Source organism: Lepeophtheirus salmonis, chromosome 2 (assembly GCF_016086655.4).
Source record: "Lepeophtheirus salmonis chromosome 2, UVic_Lsal_1.4, whole genome shotgun sequence".
NCBI classification, from domain to species: Eukaryota; Metazoa; Arthropoda; class Copepoda; order Siphonostomatoida; family Caligidae; genus Lepeophtheirus; species Lepeophtheirus salmonis.
The window spans coordinates 40,629,707-40,649,041 of NC_052132.2; the positions used below are offsets into that span (position 1 = coordinate 40,629,707).

The following is a 19,335-nucleotide window of genomic DNA, read 5'->3' on the forward strand; positions in this document are numbered from 1 at the left end:
AAGTTATCAGAATAATTGATTCTGAGCGTAACACTCGCGTGAAGATCTGCACGCTTATTCATGAATGAATAAATTAATCAATATTTCAAGGATATTTGGCGTGTTCAGGACAACTATGTATTGTGTGCACCTTTCTAGTACTATGTCCCTAGGGTTTGTGTTCTCCCATGGGATTACTGGCCCACTCATTTGGTTTCCTTTCAGATTCAGGCTCACAGAAGGTGAATAAGTGAAGGTTTTTGAGACTCAATTCTTATCGTGGGGTGGGGATGACTTCCAGAATAATAATGTGGTCTTGCAACAAGACAGCACTCCTGCCCATACTGCCAAAGCTGCTCAAAGATGATTGAGCATTAACATCAATTTATAGTCATAATAAATATGGCTCCCGTATACACCGAACACCAAAGTTTGGGACTACGCCTTCTGGTTGCGTTTAGAGTACTGGACTTCTATCCTTAGACATGAAAACATATTTGCTATTAAGGACCCCTTAAACGAACACTGGGCCTATATGTCCAAAGAATACGGGCTCAGACTCCAAAACTCAACTTGAGGCGATCGTGGACACCAAAGTAGGCTACATTGAAGATTAGATGAGACAATACAGTGTTACAGTTGGTTTTTAAATATTTTTTATACATGTATAGTAACTACGACAATATATCTCTTTACACTCAAAAGTATTGATTGTTCAGATTTCAACATCCCACCCGGTATTGGTAGATAAAATTGGTACTGTAACTTTATGTCAATAGAAAAAATCAAAGATATCGATGTTATTTCCGGCTAACTTTTCAAAGTAGGAGAAACCATTTAGAAGTAATGGCCATCATTAAAAGTTGATTAAAGTAAAAGAAAAATTGCAGAGTGAAGTTCTGTTTGAAGTGAACAAAATGGAAGGTTGAGACAAGAAAAAGTAAAACATTGAATTTTAAGGGACACCCTAATGTGTTGTTAATAAACACATCCCACTATCTAACAACATATAATGTATAAAAATTATTGTCATGTATACTAAATAAGCATATCAAAATGTAAATAATAAAAACATCAGGTTTAAAAATAATATCTTCATCTCTATGAAACCTAAATACCCCACCCAAAACGATTAAATTTTCATATGTATAGCAAACAAAGTCTAAATAACTACAGGTTGAAATAAATAATTGATTTAAACAATTAGTCATACAACCTTTATATAAAATGTCAAAAAAACTTGGATGTGCTTATGGAACATGAAAATAAAAAATAAACAAGCGCTTCTTATTAAATTATAATTATGTGTATTTCGACTATGTTCATCTCAAAACATATAAATTTGTACCAAATATGAAAGAATGATTAAAAAGAGTCCCGTGTTTTGTTTTTGAGTATCATTGGAAAATCATTGGACAGCTATATTTATGCTGATTGAACAGCGGCAGCAGCCTTTGCCGTATCAAAAGCTTTCTTGAATTCTGCTTTAGCAGCGACAACAGCAGGAGTATCAGAGACTGGCTTTCTTTCAAAAACTGGAGCTTTAAGGGGAGCAGTTGGTAATCTGGAGTCGACTGTTCTAAATCCGAAATCATCCGCAACATATGTGACAGTTTGCAAAACACCATTAGCATCAACATATTGATATCCACCATTCACTCCCGAATAAGTATTTCCCTGTTCGTATTTAGCAGAGTTGATGTTGGAGTATCCGAATTGAAGGTTTCCCAATTCATCTTGAGAGTGGAACTGAGAGCTGGCTGGGTATCCAAATCCAGCAGCATAAAATTGGCCAGCAACAGGAGCAGCATAGGGTGAAACATAATTGAGGGCATGGTGTGGAGCAAAGTTGACTGGTGTATTTTTAACTGTAGGAGCAATGGCAGGAACATGTGGAGCAGCATATGAGGAAACATGAGTAACGGCCTTGAATGGCGTAACCTTCTTCACAACCTTCCTTAGAGTTTTTACAGAAGGAGTATAAGATGGAGTAAGGAAGTATGCATTGTATGGAGAAACAAACGTTGATACATCTTTAGATTCTTCTTCAACCTTATGTTCTTCATTTTTGACAACCGGAACATATGATTTAGCTAATGGAGCAGCATATGAAGCCACATGGGGGGATGGAAAGTAGGCCATATATGGTGACACATATTCATTTGCTACATTCTTTGGTGCTTCAATGTTGTGGACCTTATGCTCAGTTATATGAGGTGATGGGACATTAACTGCATGAGCGTAATTGGCATATGGAGCATAGACTGGAAAACCATATCTATAATAAGGACTGACGAATCCTCCTTGTGTAAATCCAATGACCAATAGAGTTGCAAAAGCAGTCTAAAAATATAGAAAAAGGTTGTTAAAACACAAATATATACTTCTATTCCATGGGGCATATTGTTTAAGTGTCTACTTACTAAGGTATTCATTTCAATGTATATATGGCTCTGTTTGTTTTGAGATGCTAAACGAAACTGATTTCTTCCTAGAAATTTTATTAAAAATTATAACTTCAATTTCCGTACTTGCGCTCCGATGTGTGTTTTGTTTTTTTAACTTTCTGTCTGGTCACTTCTACTACACATTTTCTTCGTTATCTTTTAATTATTGAGTCATGAAGAATATAGGAATACCTATATAGGTATATGATTTGTATACATATATAGTATTTTTGAAAATGTTGTACTTAGACAGGTATTTTTGAACCCTTCTGTAAATTTATTTTTTCTTCCCTATCCTACACTTTATTTTATTGTAATATTTATGTACAAACATTTTTTTTTTTATGGTAATTTGTTGAAGATTTAACTTTTACACTTAAACAGAGTGTTTCTGTGATAAGATGATTGCTTATATAATTAAGGATCAATATAAATCTTAACAAACTATTTTATAGTAATTTTGAATACATACAATTAATAACAAATACCATTTTTACCTTAGTAAAATTCAAAAATTGAATATGATAAATATTTGATTTAAAAAAAATATATATATTTCTTTGTTCAATAGCAATAATAAAAAAGTTTTTTTGATAAGTCAGTTAGAAGGCTGGTCTAAAAACCCAGACGAACTTATTTTTTGAGACACCGAGGGTCAAATGAAGCGAGTTATAATTTTTAATAAAATTTCTAGGAAGAAATCAGTTTCGTTTAGCATCTCAAAACAAACAGAGCCATATATACATTGAAATGAATACCTTAGTAAGTAGACACTTAAACAATATGCCCCATGGAATAGAAGTATATATTTGTGTTTTAACAACCTTTTTCTATATTTTTAGACTGCTTTTGCAACTCTATTGGTCATTGGATTTACACAAGGAGGATTCGTCAGTCCTTATTATAGATATGGTTTTCCAGTCTATGCTCCATATGCCAATTACGCTCATGCAGTTAATGTCCCATCACCTCATATAACTGAGCATAAGGTCCACAACATTGAAGCACCAAAGAATGTAGCAAATGAATATGTGTCACCATATATGGCCTACTTTCCATCCCCCATGTGGCTTCATATGCTGCTCCATTAGCTAAATCATATGTTCCGGTTGTCAAAAATGAAGAACATAAGGTTGAAGAAGAATCTAAAGATGTATCAACGTTTGTTTCTCCATACAATGCATACTTCCTTACTCCATCTTATGCTCCTTCTGTAAAAACTCTAAAGAAGGTTGTGAAGAAGGTTACGCCATTCAAGGCCGTTACTCATGTTTCCTCATATGCTGCTCCACATGTTCCTGCCATTGCTCCTACAGTTAAAAATACACCAGTCAACTTTGCTCCACACCATGCCCTCAATTATGTTTCACCCTATGCTGCTCCTGTTGCTGGCCAATTTTATGCTGCTGGATTTGGATACCCAGCCAGCTCTCAGTTCCACTCTCAAGATGAATTGGGAAACCTTCAATTCGGATACTCCAACATCAACTCTGCTAAATACGAACAGGGAAATACTTATTCGGGAGTGAATGGTGGATATCAATATGTTGATGCTAATGGTGTTTTGCAAACTGTCACATATGTTGCGGATGATTTCGGATTTAGAACAGTCGACTCCAGATTACCAGCTTCTCCCCTTAAAGCTCCAGTTTTTGAAAGAAAGCCAGTCTCTGATACTCCTGCTGTTGTCGCTGCTAAAGCAGAATTCAAGAAAGCTTTTGATACGGCAAAGGCTGCTGCCGCTGTTCAATCAGCATAAATATAGCTGTCCAATGATTTTCCAATGATACTCAAAAACAAAACACGGGATTCTTTTTAATCATTCTTTCATATTTGGTACAAATTTATATGTTTTGAGATGAACATAGTCGAAATACACATAATTATAATTTAATAAGAAGCGCTTGTTTATTTTTTATTTCCATATTTCGTAACCACATCAAGATTTGACACGGTACAAGAATAAACATAAAGATTGCTTTATTATGTTCAATATTTTTACTCGAACGAAAATGTTTCTTTTAATTTGATTTTTTTTTCGTATTTTTGGTTCATATTAAACTCGATAAAAAATCATCTAAATATAATTGTACCAAAGTAATTTAACTATTTAGTTTATGATGAAATATTCCACAATTTTAGACTAAACAATATTAATTTTATGATGAAGGTGTATAAAATATTTTCTTTTTTTACCGCTCACCATTTGTTGAAGTACTTTTTCAATGTTCTTGGATTATTATGAAAAATAATATAAGAAACAAAGTGATTGAGAAATTATTTTGGGATTAATATTGGTAAATTTCTTAAATTTTTTTGCTGTTATCTTTAGAGTAATTATAATAATTATTGAATTGGGGTCTAAAAGATAATAAAAAAAGACATTAAATGAAGACTTTAGCAAATAAGAAAATCGCTGGAAAAAGACTTTCAAAAGAGACGTTGGAAGTTTTAAAATATTATTTATATTTTATGCCTGTATCTAATTTAGTTATCGACGCACACGTACATTAAACTTTGGAACTCTTGTAATTTTAATCATTCAACGAGATAAAATATTTTCAATTACCAATTTATAGGCTTAGAAGTTATTTGTTTGACGTGAGCATTGTTGATGATGGTCCTTTGTGAGGCTTAAATAATAAAGCTTCAAAACAATCAAAACCCTTTTTTTTCATTAATATTAAGACAAATAGTGAACTATTCAATGCCAAAAAAGGACCAAAAAATAAAATAACATAAACTTACTGTCAATCAAAAATATATCTCTCAATTACTTAGTTTTAGAATATTTCTTACCCTAAAATGTATTAAAAATATGTTATTACATTGTTAAACAATCTTATTATAATATTGTAGATAAATATTAACTATTACAATCGAAACAATACGATATTTTTCTCTTATTATCCAGTTTTTCTTGTTCTTAATCGATGTAAAATAAAAGTACAAATTTAGACATTTCTTAAGGATTTTCAGAGCAGATTACTTTTATTTAATTCAAATATCACTGTTTTTCTATGGCATCACGTAGTATTCAATCCCCATTTGAAGTATTTTTCAACTTACTGAAACCATTTGATGGAGTGTAATAAAGAGATATTGGAAATTTGTCCATTAAATGTAATGGAAATATCAATTTTGCGCCCCTGATATGGTATCTTCTTCAATTATGGTACAAATTATGACGTATCCCAGTGGAAAATGTGTCCACGAAAAAGTATTTTCTTAAACTCAATGTATTTAGGCTCAATCAACGATTGCTTCTAGAGAAGTCTATAAAAATTAAATAAATGTATATATTTCAAAACAATTCTCAAGTCAGGTGGAGTTATTGTAATAATGGCTACTTATACTTAATCGATACAACTCCATCTGAACAATGAAAGGTCAACTAAAACAAATTCATTATAATATTTTCAGAAACACATTTTTTTTTTTGGAATAAGATCCAGAGATATACGCATGATAAAAACTGTGGGGAAAAAAATGTACATTGGAAAATGATTTTTGTATAATTATATTTTGACACTTTGATATTAATATATTATTTTTGTCAGGGAACGGAAATGTACTTCCTAAATAGAAAAATACATTCAAAATAGGTTTTTAAAAGGAGAAGGTCAGGAATGTTTCACAATCGAGTATTTTTTATTTCAGCATCAGAAGTATTTTAATATATAAAAATGTATTGTTGATGATTTCAAGCCATCTATAATCCGTATAACGGAACCGCAGGTTGATGATTACTGCAGTGGAGAAGTTGTTTTGAGTATTGACAATCTTATTTCCCGTAAAAAACCACTTGAAGGGGTTCAAGGAAAAAGGTGGTGATGTGACGGTCTTCTCGTCAACTTGTAACTCTACAAAATCTAATGTAATAATCATAGGATCCTTTATTAAATTTTTTTTCCTAGTATAAAACATAATTAATACCTAATCATATCGATAATTCTATAATTATTTGTTGTTATTTGAATCCTGATAATATTGATTGATCATCTTGGACCTCCTTTTCTTCATGTGGTAGGCTGTGGGGTAGGTCTTTCAAAATCTGCACATTGATTTAAAAGTAAATGAATATCTATATCAGATCATTATTCAATCTTAATATTCCCCACTAAACCTATCACTTATAAAAATTATAGCTATAAAAATTTATTTTACAAAGGATGACTATGTCTCAATAAATCAAATACTTTGAACTGCCTATTAACTGTGTCGGCCATTTTATCTTTTCATATCATATGTACAATTCTCTGCTCTGATTTGAAATATATTTAATAAAAAAAAAGATTATGGAATTAATTACTTTGAAACTCTTACAATACATTTTTAACATTGTTTTTTTAAGACTTGTGTTTCCAAAATATTGGGAGCTACAACTGAAATTAGTTCTTTATAAAAAATATTTAAGTATTGAATCGTCATCAATTTGGTTGAAAATAGTATAAGCATAACACTAGATTAGAATTAATAATATATCTATAATCGTCTATATCTAATTTAATTACACAAATTATCGATGGAGTCGTCGTAGCTCAATCGACAACAAGCTGTGAAGAAATTATTCTTGAACTCAATGTGCGTAAGTTACCACCCCGGTCATTCATAGAGAAATAAATTTACTTTATGGATTTCACACAAGATTCCTAGGTCAGATGGATTAAATGTAAAATTTAATTAATCATTGTAACACCAACTCACAAATGAAAGGAACATTAAAAAAAGATGTAATTCCAATTTTTTTTATCATTCATATTATTTCGTCTTATTATTTTACAAATAGTAGTGATAATAGTTAATCAATTGCTCATAAAATAAAAGCTTACAAGTTTGTTTCGAAATGGTTAACCTTTAAATAAAATAAAGATACATTTTTCAAGAAAAATATTAAAGAACATATAAAGAGAATATTTATTGGGTGTATATGCAGATATTTGACAAACAAACAAAGAATTGAACTCAAAATATTCGGAAATGAAATATGTGAAATATATGAGCCTGAGGTTAAAACTACAATGAATATATGGATTGACAAATGGGTGGAGTAGGTTTTAATCCAAAGAAAAAACAGTAAAAAAGCAAGAAAAACTTCTTTTATTCTACTATTCCAACTTAATAAACTTGCGAGGGAGCCAATACGAGGTGTTATTTTAATTAAATGTGCAAGTCAAAAATCAGTTTCGTTTAGCATCTCAATACAAATATACAAAAATGAAATCATTAGTAAGTATAGAAATGATGAACATACTTTATCATATAAATTCACATATCATGAATTAAAATTTGTCTTTTTAGGCAGCATTGACAGTTCTCTTGACCATTGGATCAATCCAAGGTGGTCTCATCAATCCTAATTACGGATTTGGCTATGGATATTCAGGATATGCATCTGCTCCGTACGTAGCACCATACCTTGCACCCTACGCTACACCTTATCATTATGTTCCTGTCGTCAAGGATGCTGAGGACAAGGCTGAAGAACCAAAACCAATCACGTATACTGCTCCATATCCTGGATACTACCCTGCACCTTATGCTGGTCACTATGCTGCTGGATACGGTTATCCTGCTAGCTCTCAATTCCACTCTCAAGATGAATTTGGAAACCTCAAGTTCGGATATTCCAACATTAACTCCGCTAAGCACGAACATGGCAATACCTATGGAGGTGTTGCAGGAGGTTATCAATATGTTGATGCCAATGGTGTTTTGCAAACCGTCTCCTATGTTGCTGATGGTCTTGGATTTAGAACTGTCGACTCCAGATTACCTGTTGCCCCTAAAGTACCTGAGGCTGAGCCCCTTGTTCAACCTGAAGCTCCAGTTTTTGAAGGAGAGCAAATTCCTGACACCCCTGAAGTCGCTGCTGCTAAGGAAGAATTCCAAAAGGCTTATGATGCAGCAACAGTTAATACTGAATCCGAATAAATGATAATTCAAATGAATATTTTCCAATTGATACTCATAGTACTACAATTAATATACTTGTCTTTGAAATGTATGCAAATGTTTTGAGATGAACATAGGCGAAAAAAAAAATAAAAATTCTTAAGTCCAACAATATATCTCTTTATTTTCCTATTTACATTTAACTCTGAGGTGCATACAATATCTGAATACTATTATTCATAGAGATAAATATTTGATAATTGATTCTTTTAATTCCATTTGTTAGAAATACTAGTAATTGTTTTTTTAAATTAAAAAATATAAATATATATAATTATACATCTATTAAGCTTTCCCATAGAATTTAAATTAATTTTTCAAAAGTGCATGCCCTCTGTATTTTTTCTATTTGATCTCAGCTACTCAAGTATGAAAAAAAAAAATCTCAAAGATAATGACAACAGGTGCAGTCGAGAGCATAAAGTCAATTCAATGACTTGATTGGTGGTCGGACCGGGAAATTGACATTCAAATATAGATTACACAAAAAATACTTATCATAAATATATTTTACATCGTTTCACTATTAGTAACTAGATGTATGTATGTTGTGTGAAACTTTGGCCTTTCTAATTTGAAGTATCTCCAAGTAATTCAGTAAGACGTGTTTCAACCCTACTCTAAAAAAGTGATAATGTTGTGTTTATCTTTCATAATTGATAAATAATAAGACTCTATTTCATATATAAGAATTATTATTACTTAATAACGTAATCAATTAGTGTTTTTTGAATATATTTTCTTTTAATTGCTTTATTTATTTACTTGTGTTCATGAATGCAACGTAGTAGAAGTTGCTTTTGATGCTCCTCAACGGTAATTAAACCATGGAAGTCTTTCTTAAGCTTTTGAAGTATATCTCAGCCGTAACTACTCTAAGCATTGACGATTTTTTTCTGGCATTTCAAATTTTTGAGAAATATTTTTTTTTGATAGTTGTCTTGGGACACCCTAATATATATATGTTCAAATTCCCAAGACCTACTCTTGAGATACCTATATTTTATTTACCTTAATATACTTATATACATATGAGAATCTGCAAATAATGAATAAAAATAAATATATTCAGCTGTTTGACTATACGATACCTGTTAGTCAAAAATTTACCTATATGGTTAAAATATTTCAGTTATAATTCTTAAAATTCCTAAATAAATAATTTTACAGGCAATCGAAGATGCTTTTATCGGCTTTATAGAAGAGTAGAAGTGTTGGTGGTTTTTTGACTTTTTTGCACAAGCCTTTGGAGAAGGAATATTGAGATCCTATTTTATGCATAGTTTAATACAATAATCTACTTTTGCCTTTAATTTAATAAAATAGTTTATTCTTCTTTAGCTGTAATATCAAAACTAATGTTGGAATTTTTTTAAATCCAAGTTGTCCCATTGACAGAATACTTTGATGAATTAGGGATTATTGATAAATAATATGAAAAAAAGTATAAATTGAACAATAGTATTTATCAATAAAACTTAAATTTAAGTTAACCAAAACTGTCAATTTCATATAATTTACTTAACTAATAAACATATATACTACCTAAGTTTTATTACCCGCCAGCTAAAACCTACATTTATTATTTAAACAATAAAACATAAAAAATACTATTATAATTTTCAATCGCGATAGGTTCTGCCAGTAAATCCTTTTTTTTAAATTTCTTTTTTTGAGTATAACTTCGACTCAGAGACGATATGTTTTGATATGAAATAACTATATACTGGGAGGAAAATTTAGGGTAATTACAATTGATAAAAAACATTGAGCATTGTAAAGATAAATTGTTTATTAAGTTATTTTGAATACAGTTAATATTAAGTGTCTCTAAGATAAAAGTTAAAGGGAAAAAAACAATCAAAAATGTGTTTTTTCTTTAAGGTAATCTTTTTAAGTTGTAATGTAAAAAAAAAAAAAAAATATGCAAAACATACTAAATTTTAAACAAGACCCCTCATTTTACTTGATTGATGTACCATTAGACCCATTTTGTAAGAATTGTATTCAACATAACTAAAAAAATATTCTATTTTTTTAATGCTGGATTGGATTTATAAATTTTTATTATTTAGAATTTTCATATATTTTAAATTAATTTCAAAATATTACTCTGAATCTAAATAATACTCTAAAAACGTCATAAAATGAGGCTTTAAAAGCCAAATTTACTGCAATGAAACATTTTAAAAATTATTTTCGCATCAACTAATTTATTTAATTCTAGAGCTTCAGAAGAAAATTCATAACATGAATAACCTCACTTTTAGAGTGTAAAATCAGGGATCAGGATTGCGTACACTCACCAACCTAAAAATACTGTTGATAATACAACTCTACCTCCCCTACAATACTGACGCACAGCTCGCAGAAACTTATTAGAAATGAAAGGAAACCAACTTCGGCTATGCACAAATTAGCCCCATTCTCACCTGCTTCATATTTATTTTCATAGAGGGACAATATTTTTGTAGAGAAGGGGGCTAAAACTGTTTAAATAGGATTTAGATATTAAACTTAGAATATATGGCAGAAAAAATTGTGAACAATTTGGAACAATACATTTTTGCTGATTATAAAAAAACAAAAAACAATTGGAGATAACTTACCTTTTTTACATTAAAATGTATGAGAAGACTCGTTACATGGTCACGAAGTTTACAGATATACGTGTTTTATTTAATATATCAATATATGACCATTTTTTTCCCTTTGACATGATTCTTTCGACATTGACAAATAAAGTAATTCAACTTGTAAAAAATAAAACCACACTATTTAATTCCATCAAAAAAAAAAAAAAAATATCCTATTATAGATGCTAAATTGACTAACTTTACACTTTTTATCCAAAACTTTACCTAAGAAAGTATTTTATGACCCAAATTAAACTTTATAAAACAAATAAATACATTGCTGACAATTTATCCACATTGTCGTAAAGTTTATATAAAAATAAGTTTAAAAATATAACAATATCGTGAATCAACAGATAACCAAATTTATAGTAGAAATCCAAGAAATATTGTTCATAATACGGAAAAACATAACAATGAAATCATTTTACTTTTGAAGTTATTTGTTTACATAATTACCCGATATTCAACTTGTCAAATTTCGAAGTTTTACACCAATTCTTTGGTTTTTTACTGCAATTGAGTGAATAACTTTGAAATTTGGAACACACGTATGGATAAATAACTTTTTTATTGAAATATATTGATTCAAAAATGTTGACAATTAACTAAAATTGAAAAACTTTTTTATCGAAATTATTTGTTTAAATTAATATTATGTATCTGGATTTCACACAAGATTCCTAGGTCAGATGGATTAATTGTAATATTTAATTAATCAGTGTAACACAAACTCACCAATAAAAGGAACATTAAAAAAAATGTAATTCCAATTTTTTTTATCATGTATATTATTTAGTCTTATTATTTTACAAATAGTAGTGATAATAGTTAATCAATTCTTCAAAAAATAAAAGATTACAAGTTTGTTTCGAAAAGGTTAACATTTAAATAAAAAGAAAATTTTTCAAGAAAAATATTAAAGAACGTAGAAAGAGAATGTTTATTGGGTGTATATGTAGATATTTGAAAAACAAACAAAATATTTAACTCAAAATATTAGGAAATGAAATATGTGAAATATATGAACCTGAGGTTAAAACTAAAGTGAATATATGCATTGACAAATGGGTGGAGTAGGTTTTGGTCCAAAGAAGAAACAGTAAAAAAGCAAGAAAAACTTCTTTTATTCTACTATTCCAACTTAATAAACTTGCGAGGGAGCAAATACGAGGTATTATTTTAATTAAATGTGCAAGTCAAAAATCAGTTTCGTTTAGCATCTCAATACAACATTACAAAAATGAAATCATTAGTAAGTATAGAAATGATGAACATACTTTATAATATAAATCAATATAAATTCACATATCATGAATTAAAATTTGTCTTTTTAGGCAGCATTGACAGTTCTCTTGACCATTGGATCAATCCAAGGTGGTCTCATCAATCAGTTCTCTTGACCATTGATCAATCCAAGGTGGTCTCATCAATCCTAATTACGGATTCGGCTATGGATATTCAGGATATGCATCTGCTCCGTACGTAGCACCATACCTTGCACCCTACGCTACACCTTATCATTATGTTCCTGTCGTCAAGGATGCTGAGGACAAGGCTGAAGAACCAAAACCCATCACTTATACTGCTCCATATCCTGGATACTACCCTGCACCTTATGCTGGTCACTATGCTGCTGGATACGGTTATCCTGCCAGCTCTCAATTCCACTCTCAAGATGAATTTGGAAACCTCAAGTTCGGATATTCCAACATTAACTCCGCTAAGCACGAACATGGTAATACCTATGGAGGTGTTGCAGGAGGTTATCAATATGTTGATGCAAATGGTGTTTTGCAAACTGTCTCCTATGTTGCTGATGGTCTTGGATTTAGAACTGTCGACTCCAGATTACCTATTGCCCCTAAAGTACCTGAGACTGAGCCCCTTGTTCAACCTGAAGCTCCAGTTTTTGAGGGAGAGCAAATTCCTGACACCCCTGAAGTCGCTGCTGCTAAGGAAGAATTCCAAAAAGCGTATGATGCAGCAAAAGTTAATACTGAATCCGAATAAATGATAATTCAAATAATTATTTTCCAATTGATACTTGTGGAACCACCAATAATAATATACTTGTCTTTGGAATGTATGCAAATGTTTTGAGATGAACATAGGCGAAATAAATATAATAATTTCCTAAATGCAACTATATATCTCTTTATTTTCCTGCTAATGTTGGACACTGAATTTATCTTCCATAATATAAAAATTTGCAATCACTGAATCCATGTTATGGGGAAATAAGTGAAACTAAAATTATTTCATTGTATTAAATGGAATTGTATTGAATACCATGTGATTGGTGTCTTGTAAGATGACTTTAAAAAAAAAATCATTATTGATAGAGTTATATCTGAGTCTTTTGATTCCATACATTAAAAATAATTAATTGATAAGATAATTACACTTGATTTACATATATAATTAATCAACGGCATAACGCCTGATAAATATGTGAGGGTCTGCAAACGAGTAAAAAAATCAATATTCATGTGTTAGTTAAAATTTTTGTTAAGTGATCATAATATTTCAATTCAAAAGCTGGAAAAATAAATTTGTCAGATACAAATTTGTGAGGGAGATTCAAGCTGCTTTTATTGGCTTTAGAGAAAAATGGGGCTAGATGGATCCTTTTTCACTTTTTGTATATTCTTTGATTACAGAAAAGATATAGATATCCTATTTTGTAAATATTTCAAAGCATTAATCAACTTTGGGTTTCCATATTATTTTAATTATAAATAGTTGGATAAAAATAATCAATAGAGAAAGAAGTATTTATTTATATAATTGAAACAAAATTTAGTTAATCAAAAAATTTAGTTACAAATAATCTATTTAATTAATCAACATATGTAAATAGTTGTTGTAAAAAAAATCAATAATTTTGCCGATAGCTGGCTTAAGTAATGTATATCTCGCTTTGCATAAGTAAATACTCTAGATTGTATTAAAAAGATAAGATTTAGTAAAAAAAAACTTTTTGCACAAATTTTGTAATTATTAGACTCAATATTGTTAGAGAGTGTGTCAAAGATGAACAGCAGTACATAATATCTTATAGTTTTTCTTTTAAGAAGCGAATAAACAAGCAAGATGCCTGATAATGTGAATAATGTTTTTGGACTGATACTGTAAAAGTCCATCACACGCAATAATTTTGGTTCCATTGATTTTGTTTCTGTCATTTTGATATTAAAGATATACCACGCTCCGGAAGGCCAATAGTAAAAATATGCATAAAATAATTATTTATGGGAAAAAATCTGAAATAAAAAAATCCATTGAAAATAATGGATTGGATTTCTTTTTAGAATACTTATTAATTAATTATCGGTATTTACATGTCTAGTTTGTCTGTGTGTGTCTTTTATGGGTGTCCATACTGCTGGGTTTAGGAGGGTGAACATTTGTATGGGTGCCTTGTTTTAATTTGGTCAGGCTAAGATGGGATTGCCAATTTTTGGGTGTCATGTTAGGGGGGGGCTAATTCTATACACAAAAACCAAAAAAATTGTTTTTTTTAGCTCAAGGAGACTACGTAGGAGGTAGAATTGTGAATCGAAAAGGTACTGGATTTTCTAAAAACAACTATACGATTAAAGTTTTTTTCAAATTTTTTCGAGATCAAAAAGGTTAGGTGCAGAATAAAAATTGGTGAAAATTGTACTATTTTTAGGAGGTGTAAAAAAGTCGCAAAAACACCATTAAATATTGGATTTGTGGATAAAAAAGAGTTTGTAGAAACTTGTTTAAAGATTTATTTGCATATAAATTTTACAAATGAATTTTGTTATTTAATTGTCTGTCATGCTTTAATTGTTAGTTCAATTTATTGCAATTTTTCCCTTTTTTTCATCCAATATCATTTTAAATTTTCAAGATGGAATTCCACAAAGCCATGCGTTATGGACATAAAATTATAAGTTCCACATTAAAATATATAGTATTTTTTTTCTACATTTGCAAAAATTAATTAGTTATCGAAGCTTTTTTTTTCGATAACATTATTTTCCATAATTTTTTTTATTTTGTAATTACGAAAAAAATTGTAGTAGGTCTTTAGAATGCCAATAAACACTATTGACTACTTTTTATGTGCAAAATTAGTGTCAAACAGTTTGTTTGCAATTTTTTTGACGAATTTCAATTTGACAATATTTCTACAAAAATTAAAGATGGACACCCCTTCGACAAAAATTTGTTCACTCATATATCTTGGTATGATATTTGAAGTTTATAAGACATTTTTTTTAAATTCATATTTATACATGCATATGTCATACAGGCGCTATATTATAATGCCTCTAAGAATACCCTAATGCTTGCCCACACTAAAGGTGTCTAAACATTAAAAAAGTTGTATTGACTATCCTCAGTGTGATTTCACGCTCCCTCCTTAGCCTGAGCAACGCCAGGTAACCCTTTGCTTGCTATTGGATTGAGCATTCGTGAGTGTTCATAAAAGACAGAAAATAACACTACGGGTTTGTTACGGAGTTATAATTATGAGTCCTTGATGGACTAAGAGTAGAATTAAGGATCGACATCAGAGTAATTCTTGAATACTTCCTTGTATATTTCCTCCTCCCCTCCCATCCACGACACACTTGTAGCTGATCTAATGAAACATCATGGCATTTAACCTGTTCTATTTCAAAACATTCTTCAAATTGTCAGAGGTTAACATTTTTAACTTTAGTTTCTTTTAATTTTAAACATCCCCCAAATACTACAAATTATCCCCAATGCATAGAAATTTTATATTAATTTTCCTTAGTTATTGTATTATAAAAATAGTTTAATGATCGAAGATAATTATTGTGTTTCAGAAGAAAATTTTTAACACAAAATTGGGTGCACTTAACTCTCTAAAATGCCATAGATCATGCAACAATAATTCCACTAAAACCAAATTCGTCTGTGCGCCAATGAGGTCCGTTTTCCCTATATAAGTGGTAATATTTTGGTTATTTGATGGAGGCACACCACAATAAAATCGCTTTATTATTGGGTTTATTTGTTTACATAATTACCAAATATTTAAATATTGGATATTTCAAAGTTTTAGAAATATTCTTGGAGTTTACTGGAATTGAGTCAGTAACTGTAAAAATTTCAGCGATTAGTATTAATATGCGAACTTTTTTATCCAAATATATTGTTTCAAAAGGCTGCAAATAAACTGTCTATGAAAAAAACACCTTTTTGATGAAAATATATGTTCTATGTGATTAGTATTAAAACGAATAAAGTGATGATGGGCATGAGGTTAAAACTACAATGACTATGAGCTTTGACAGATGGGTGGAGTAGGGTTCAATCCAATGAAAAACATTAAAAAACAAGAAAAACTTCTTTTTTCTTTTATTTTAGTATAAATAACAAACTTGCGAGGGAGCCAATACGAGGTATTATTTTAATCAAATGTGCAAATCAAAAATCAGTTTCGTTTAGCATCTCAAAACAAATATACAGAAATGAAACCATTAGTAAGTATAGAAATGATGAACATGTTTCATAATATAAATCTAAATTTATTCACATATCATGAACTAAAATTTGTCTTTTTAGGCAGCATTAACTGTTCTCATGACCATTGGATCAATCCAAGGTGGTCTCATCAATCCTAATTACAGATTCGGCTATGGATATTCAGGATATGCATCTGCTCCGTACGTAGCACCATACCTTGCACCCTACGCTACACCTTATCATTATGTTCCTGTCGTAAAGGATGCTGAGGACAAGGCTGAAGAACCAAAACCAATCACGTATACTGCTCCCTATCCTGGATACTACCCTGCACCTTATGCTGGTCACTATGCTGCTGGATACGGTTATCCTGCTAGCTCTCAATTCCACTCTCAAGATGAATTTGGAAACCTCAAGTTCGGATATTCCAACATTAACTCCGCTAAGCACGAACATGGCAATACCTATGGAGGTGTTGCAGGAGGTTATCAATATGTTGATGCCAATGGTGTCTTGCAAACCGTCTCCTATGTTGCTGATGGTCTTGGATTTAGAACTGTCGACTCCAGATTACCTGTTGCCCCCAAAGTACCTGAGGCTGAGCCTCTTGTTCAACCTGAAGCTCCAGTTTTTGAAGGAGAGCAAATTCCTGACACCCCTGAAGTCGCTGCTGCTAAGGAAGAATTCCAGAAAGCTTATGATGCGGCAGCATCCGAATAAATCATAACATAAATAATTAGTTTTCGATTGATACTCATAGTACAACCATTATTATACATGTCTTTGAAATATATGTAAATGTTTTGAGATGAACATAGGCGGAAAAAAATATATAAATCTCCTGAATTCTACTACATGTTATTATTTGTTTGTCTGTTGGACACTGAGGTTATCTTCTTAAACATATTAACATGCAATCACTGATTCTATCTAATAAGAAAAAGAGATTAAAATTACATTTTTTATTGAAAAGGAGAATCATTTTGAATATTTAATTATTGTTAAATATCTTTTTTATTTAAAATATTGATTATTGATAGAGTTATATATTAATCGTTTAATTCCATACGTTATAACTACTGGTAAATATTTGTTTATTTTTTTGTAAGCATGAGTTTTGATAGTTACTTCTTACCAACATATATTTTGTCAATTCAAGTATTTGATTTATCAATCAAAATATTCCTTCTCTTATAAAAGACGAGGCTAATTATTGTCCATCATTTTCCAAACAATATCAATTTCGGCTTAGGACTGTGTATATTCTAATGAACTCATCCATTAAGTTTTATTAAAATATTTATTGTTTTATCTAGTGTATAAAGCGAATGAAATTTTGGAAAAAGTGACTAAAACAGTAAGAAATCACAATTTTTGAAGTTTAAATTTATGGAACATTTTTTTTACTGTATATATATTAAACTCTCTTGTAGTTTTCATTTTCAAATTGACCAATTCTCAAAATTAGGCCACAAAAATTTCCTATTATTGATATTTTTCAGACTTAAAGTTTCTTTTATTTTCCTAAATAGACCTCAATATGAGGGATAGTAAAAAAATTATCATTTTGTATAATTGATTTTTTGCTACAAATGACTTTTGTACAAAAATTGGAGTACGGGTCATTTTGACCTGTTAATAATAAATGATATTGTATATTATGAAAATTTAAGATTCTCACATACATATACGTTATCAAATATTTATTGATATTACATATTTGTAGTCTAAATATAACCATTTTTTGTTGAAGTGGTTCCAGAATAAGATCACTATAATTGAAGAAACAGTAGATTTATAGGCACAAAAATATATAGAGCGCAATATTTATTTATAAGAACGTTATCCAAAAATATTGATCTAACAGAGCAAAAAAATATGAGTCTAAAGCCAAATAATTTCAAAATTAGTATAATTATACATTATAAAATAAGACAAGTTTTTGGTGGTCAGAAAAGGCATGAATAAGAAGTTATTGAGATTACAAATTGAATTCAATAGTATCTTGCTAAAATATCCTTCATAGGGAATAATTCACTCCACTTGGCCGGCAATGCGTTACACCTACGAAACATATAAGAAACTGGAGATTACGGATAACCCCGGAGGACTATTTTGAAGTCGAAGAGGTCACAGAAGGACTCCAGGAAGGTCAGGGACGCAGAGTTTGTTGAGAAAGTGTGCACCATCATTTACCGGTCCTCAACGACGTCCTTCGTCTAAATTAGAAAGGAACTTGAAGTCAGTGACAAAAAAGTAAGGGAATGTGTTGACAAGGATACCAAATGTTCAAACGGGCTACATCTTGACATCCCAACAGCCCTGACCCTGATTATTTTGTCTGGCCTACTTTGCAAAACCCAATAATAGATGTCCCAACACAACTAAGCCAAGTCTGGTGACCGCCATCAATACCCAGGGACCTCGTCGTTATGGCATTTTCCACTTCAGAGGCCGTATCGTGGCTGAGGGCAATTATATCGAGTAAGCTTCATGACATATGATTTACAAAGACTTGGATTTTTATTTAAAATAAATTGTCGGTTTTATGTTGTTGTTTTTTCTTTTGTAAAAACGAGAGAACCCTTGAGCCCTGTATTTATGTGAATATCTACACCGGTACATCTTTTTTTCATTTGGAAATTTTTATAAGTATATACACGTAAAGAATATACATGAGGTCCTAGGATAATACTGCTGATTTCGCATAATGCGGTGTTTTAAGTTATTCTGATTCCCCATATATTGTGGTAACTTCCCCTCATATCCTGTGCTTTTATATTCTAATAATAAATTATGAAATATTACATATTGACGTATACAAGAATTTTTGTGGTTATTGA

General features: G+C 30.5%; 4 protein-coding genes across 5 annotated transcripts in view; 3 read left to right on the forward strand and 1 right to left on the reverse strand.

Moving 5' to 3' along the window:
• Nucleotides 1–1,263: 1,263 nt before the first annotated feature.
• LOC121132210 (uncharacterized) overlaps nt 1,264–19,335 on the reverse strand; it is a 33,993-nt gene continuing 15,921 nt past the window's right edge. Inside the window, exons 3-4 of the mRNA XM_071894132.1 lie at nt 2,403–2,486; nt 1,264–2,322 (exon numbers count right to left, since the gene is read on the reverse strand). Coding sequence (XP_071750233.1) covers nt 1,405–2,322; nt 2,403–2,486 — 1,002 coding nt within the window. The 3' untranslated portion in view covers nt 1,264–1,404. The remainder of the gene's footprint in view (nt 2,323–2,402; nt 2,487–19,335) is intronic.
• On the forward strand, nt 7,525–17,343 carry LOC121113748 (uncharacterized). 2 transcript variants are annotated; one of them, XM_040707603.2, is made up of 3 exons: nt 7,525–7,655; nt 7,728–8,346; nt 17,221–17,343. In XM_040707603.2, the coding sequence occupies exons 1-3, from the start codon at nt 7,644–7,646 to the stop codon at nt 17,226–17,228; spliced, it is 639 nt and encodes a 212-aa protein (XP_040563537.2). In that variant the 5' UTR covers nt 7,525–7,643; the 3' UTR covers nt 17,229–17,343. The 2 variants fall into 2 exon arrangements, with proteins under 2 accessions (XP_040563537.2, XP_071742928.1); XM_071886827.1 differs by lacking the exon at nt 17,221–17,343 and adding an exon at nt 13,132–13,163 and having other exon boundaries at nt 7,728–8,458.
• LOC121113749 (uncharacterized) lies at nt 12,180–13,163 on the forward strand. The gene is made up of 3 exons (XM_040707604.2): nt 12,180–12,272; nt 12,355–12,394; nt 12,438–13,163. The coding sequence occupies exons 1-3, from the start codon at nt 12,261–12,263 to the stop codon at nt 13,028–13,030; spliced, it is 645 nt and encodes a 214-aa protein (XP_040563538.1). The 5' UTR covers nt 12,180–12,260; the 3' UTR covers nt 13,031–13,163.
• LOC121113750 (cuticle protein 6-like) lies at nt 16,388–17,212 on the forward strand. Its single transcript, XM_040707606.1, has 2 exons — nt 16,388–16,509; nt 16,592–17,212. The coding sequence occupies exons 1-2, from the start codon at nt 16,498–16,500 to the stop codon at nt 17,210–17,212; spliced, it is 633 nt and encodes a 210-aa protein (XP_040563540.1). The 5' UTR covers nt 16,388–16,497.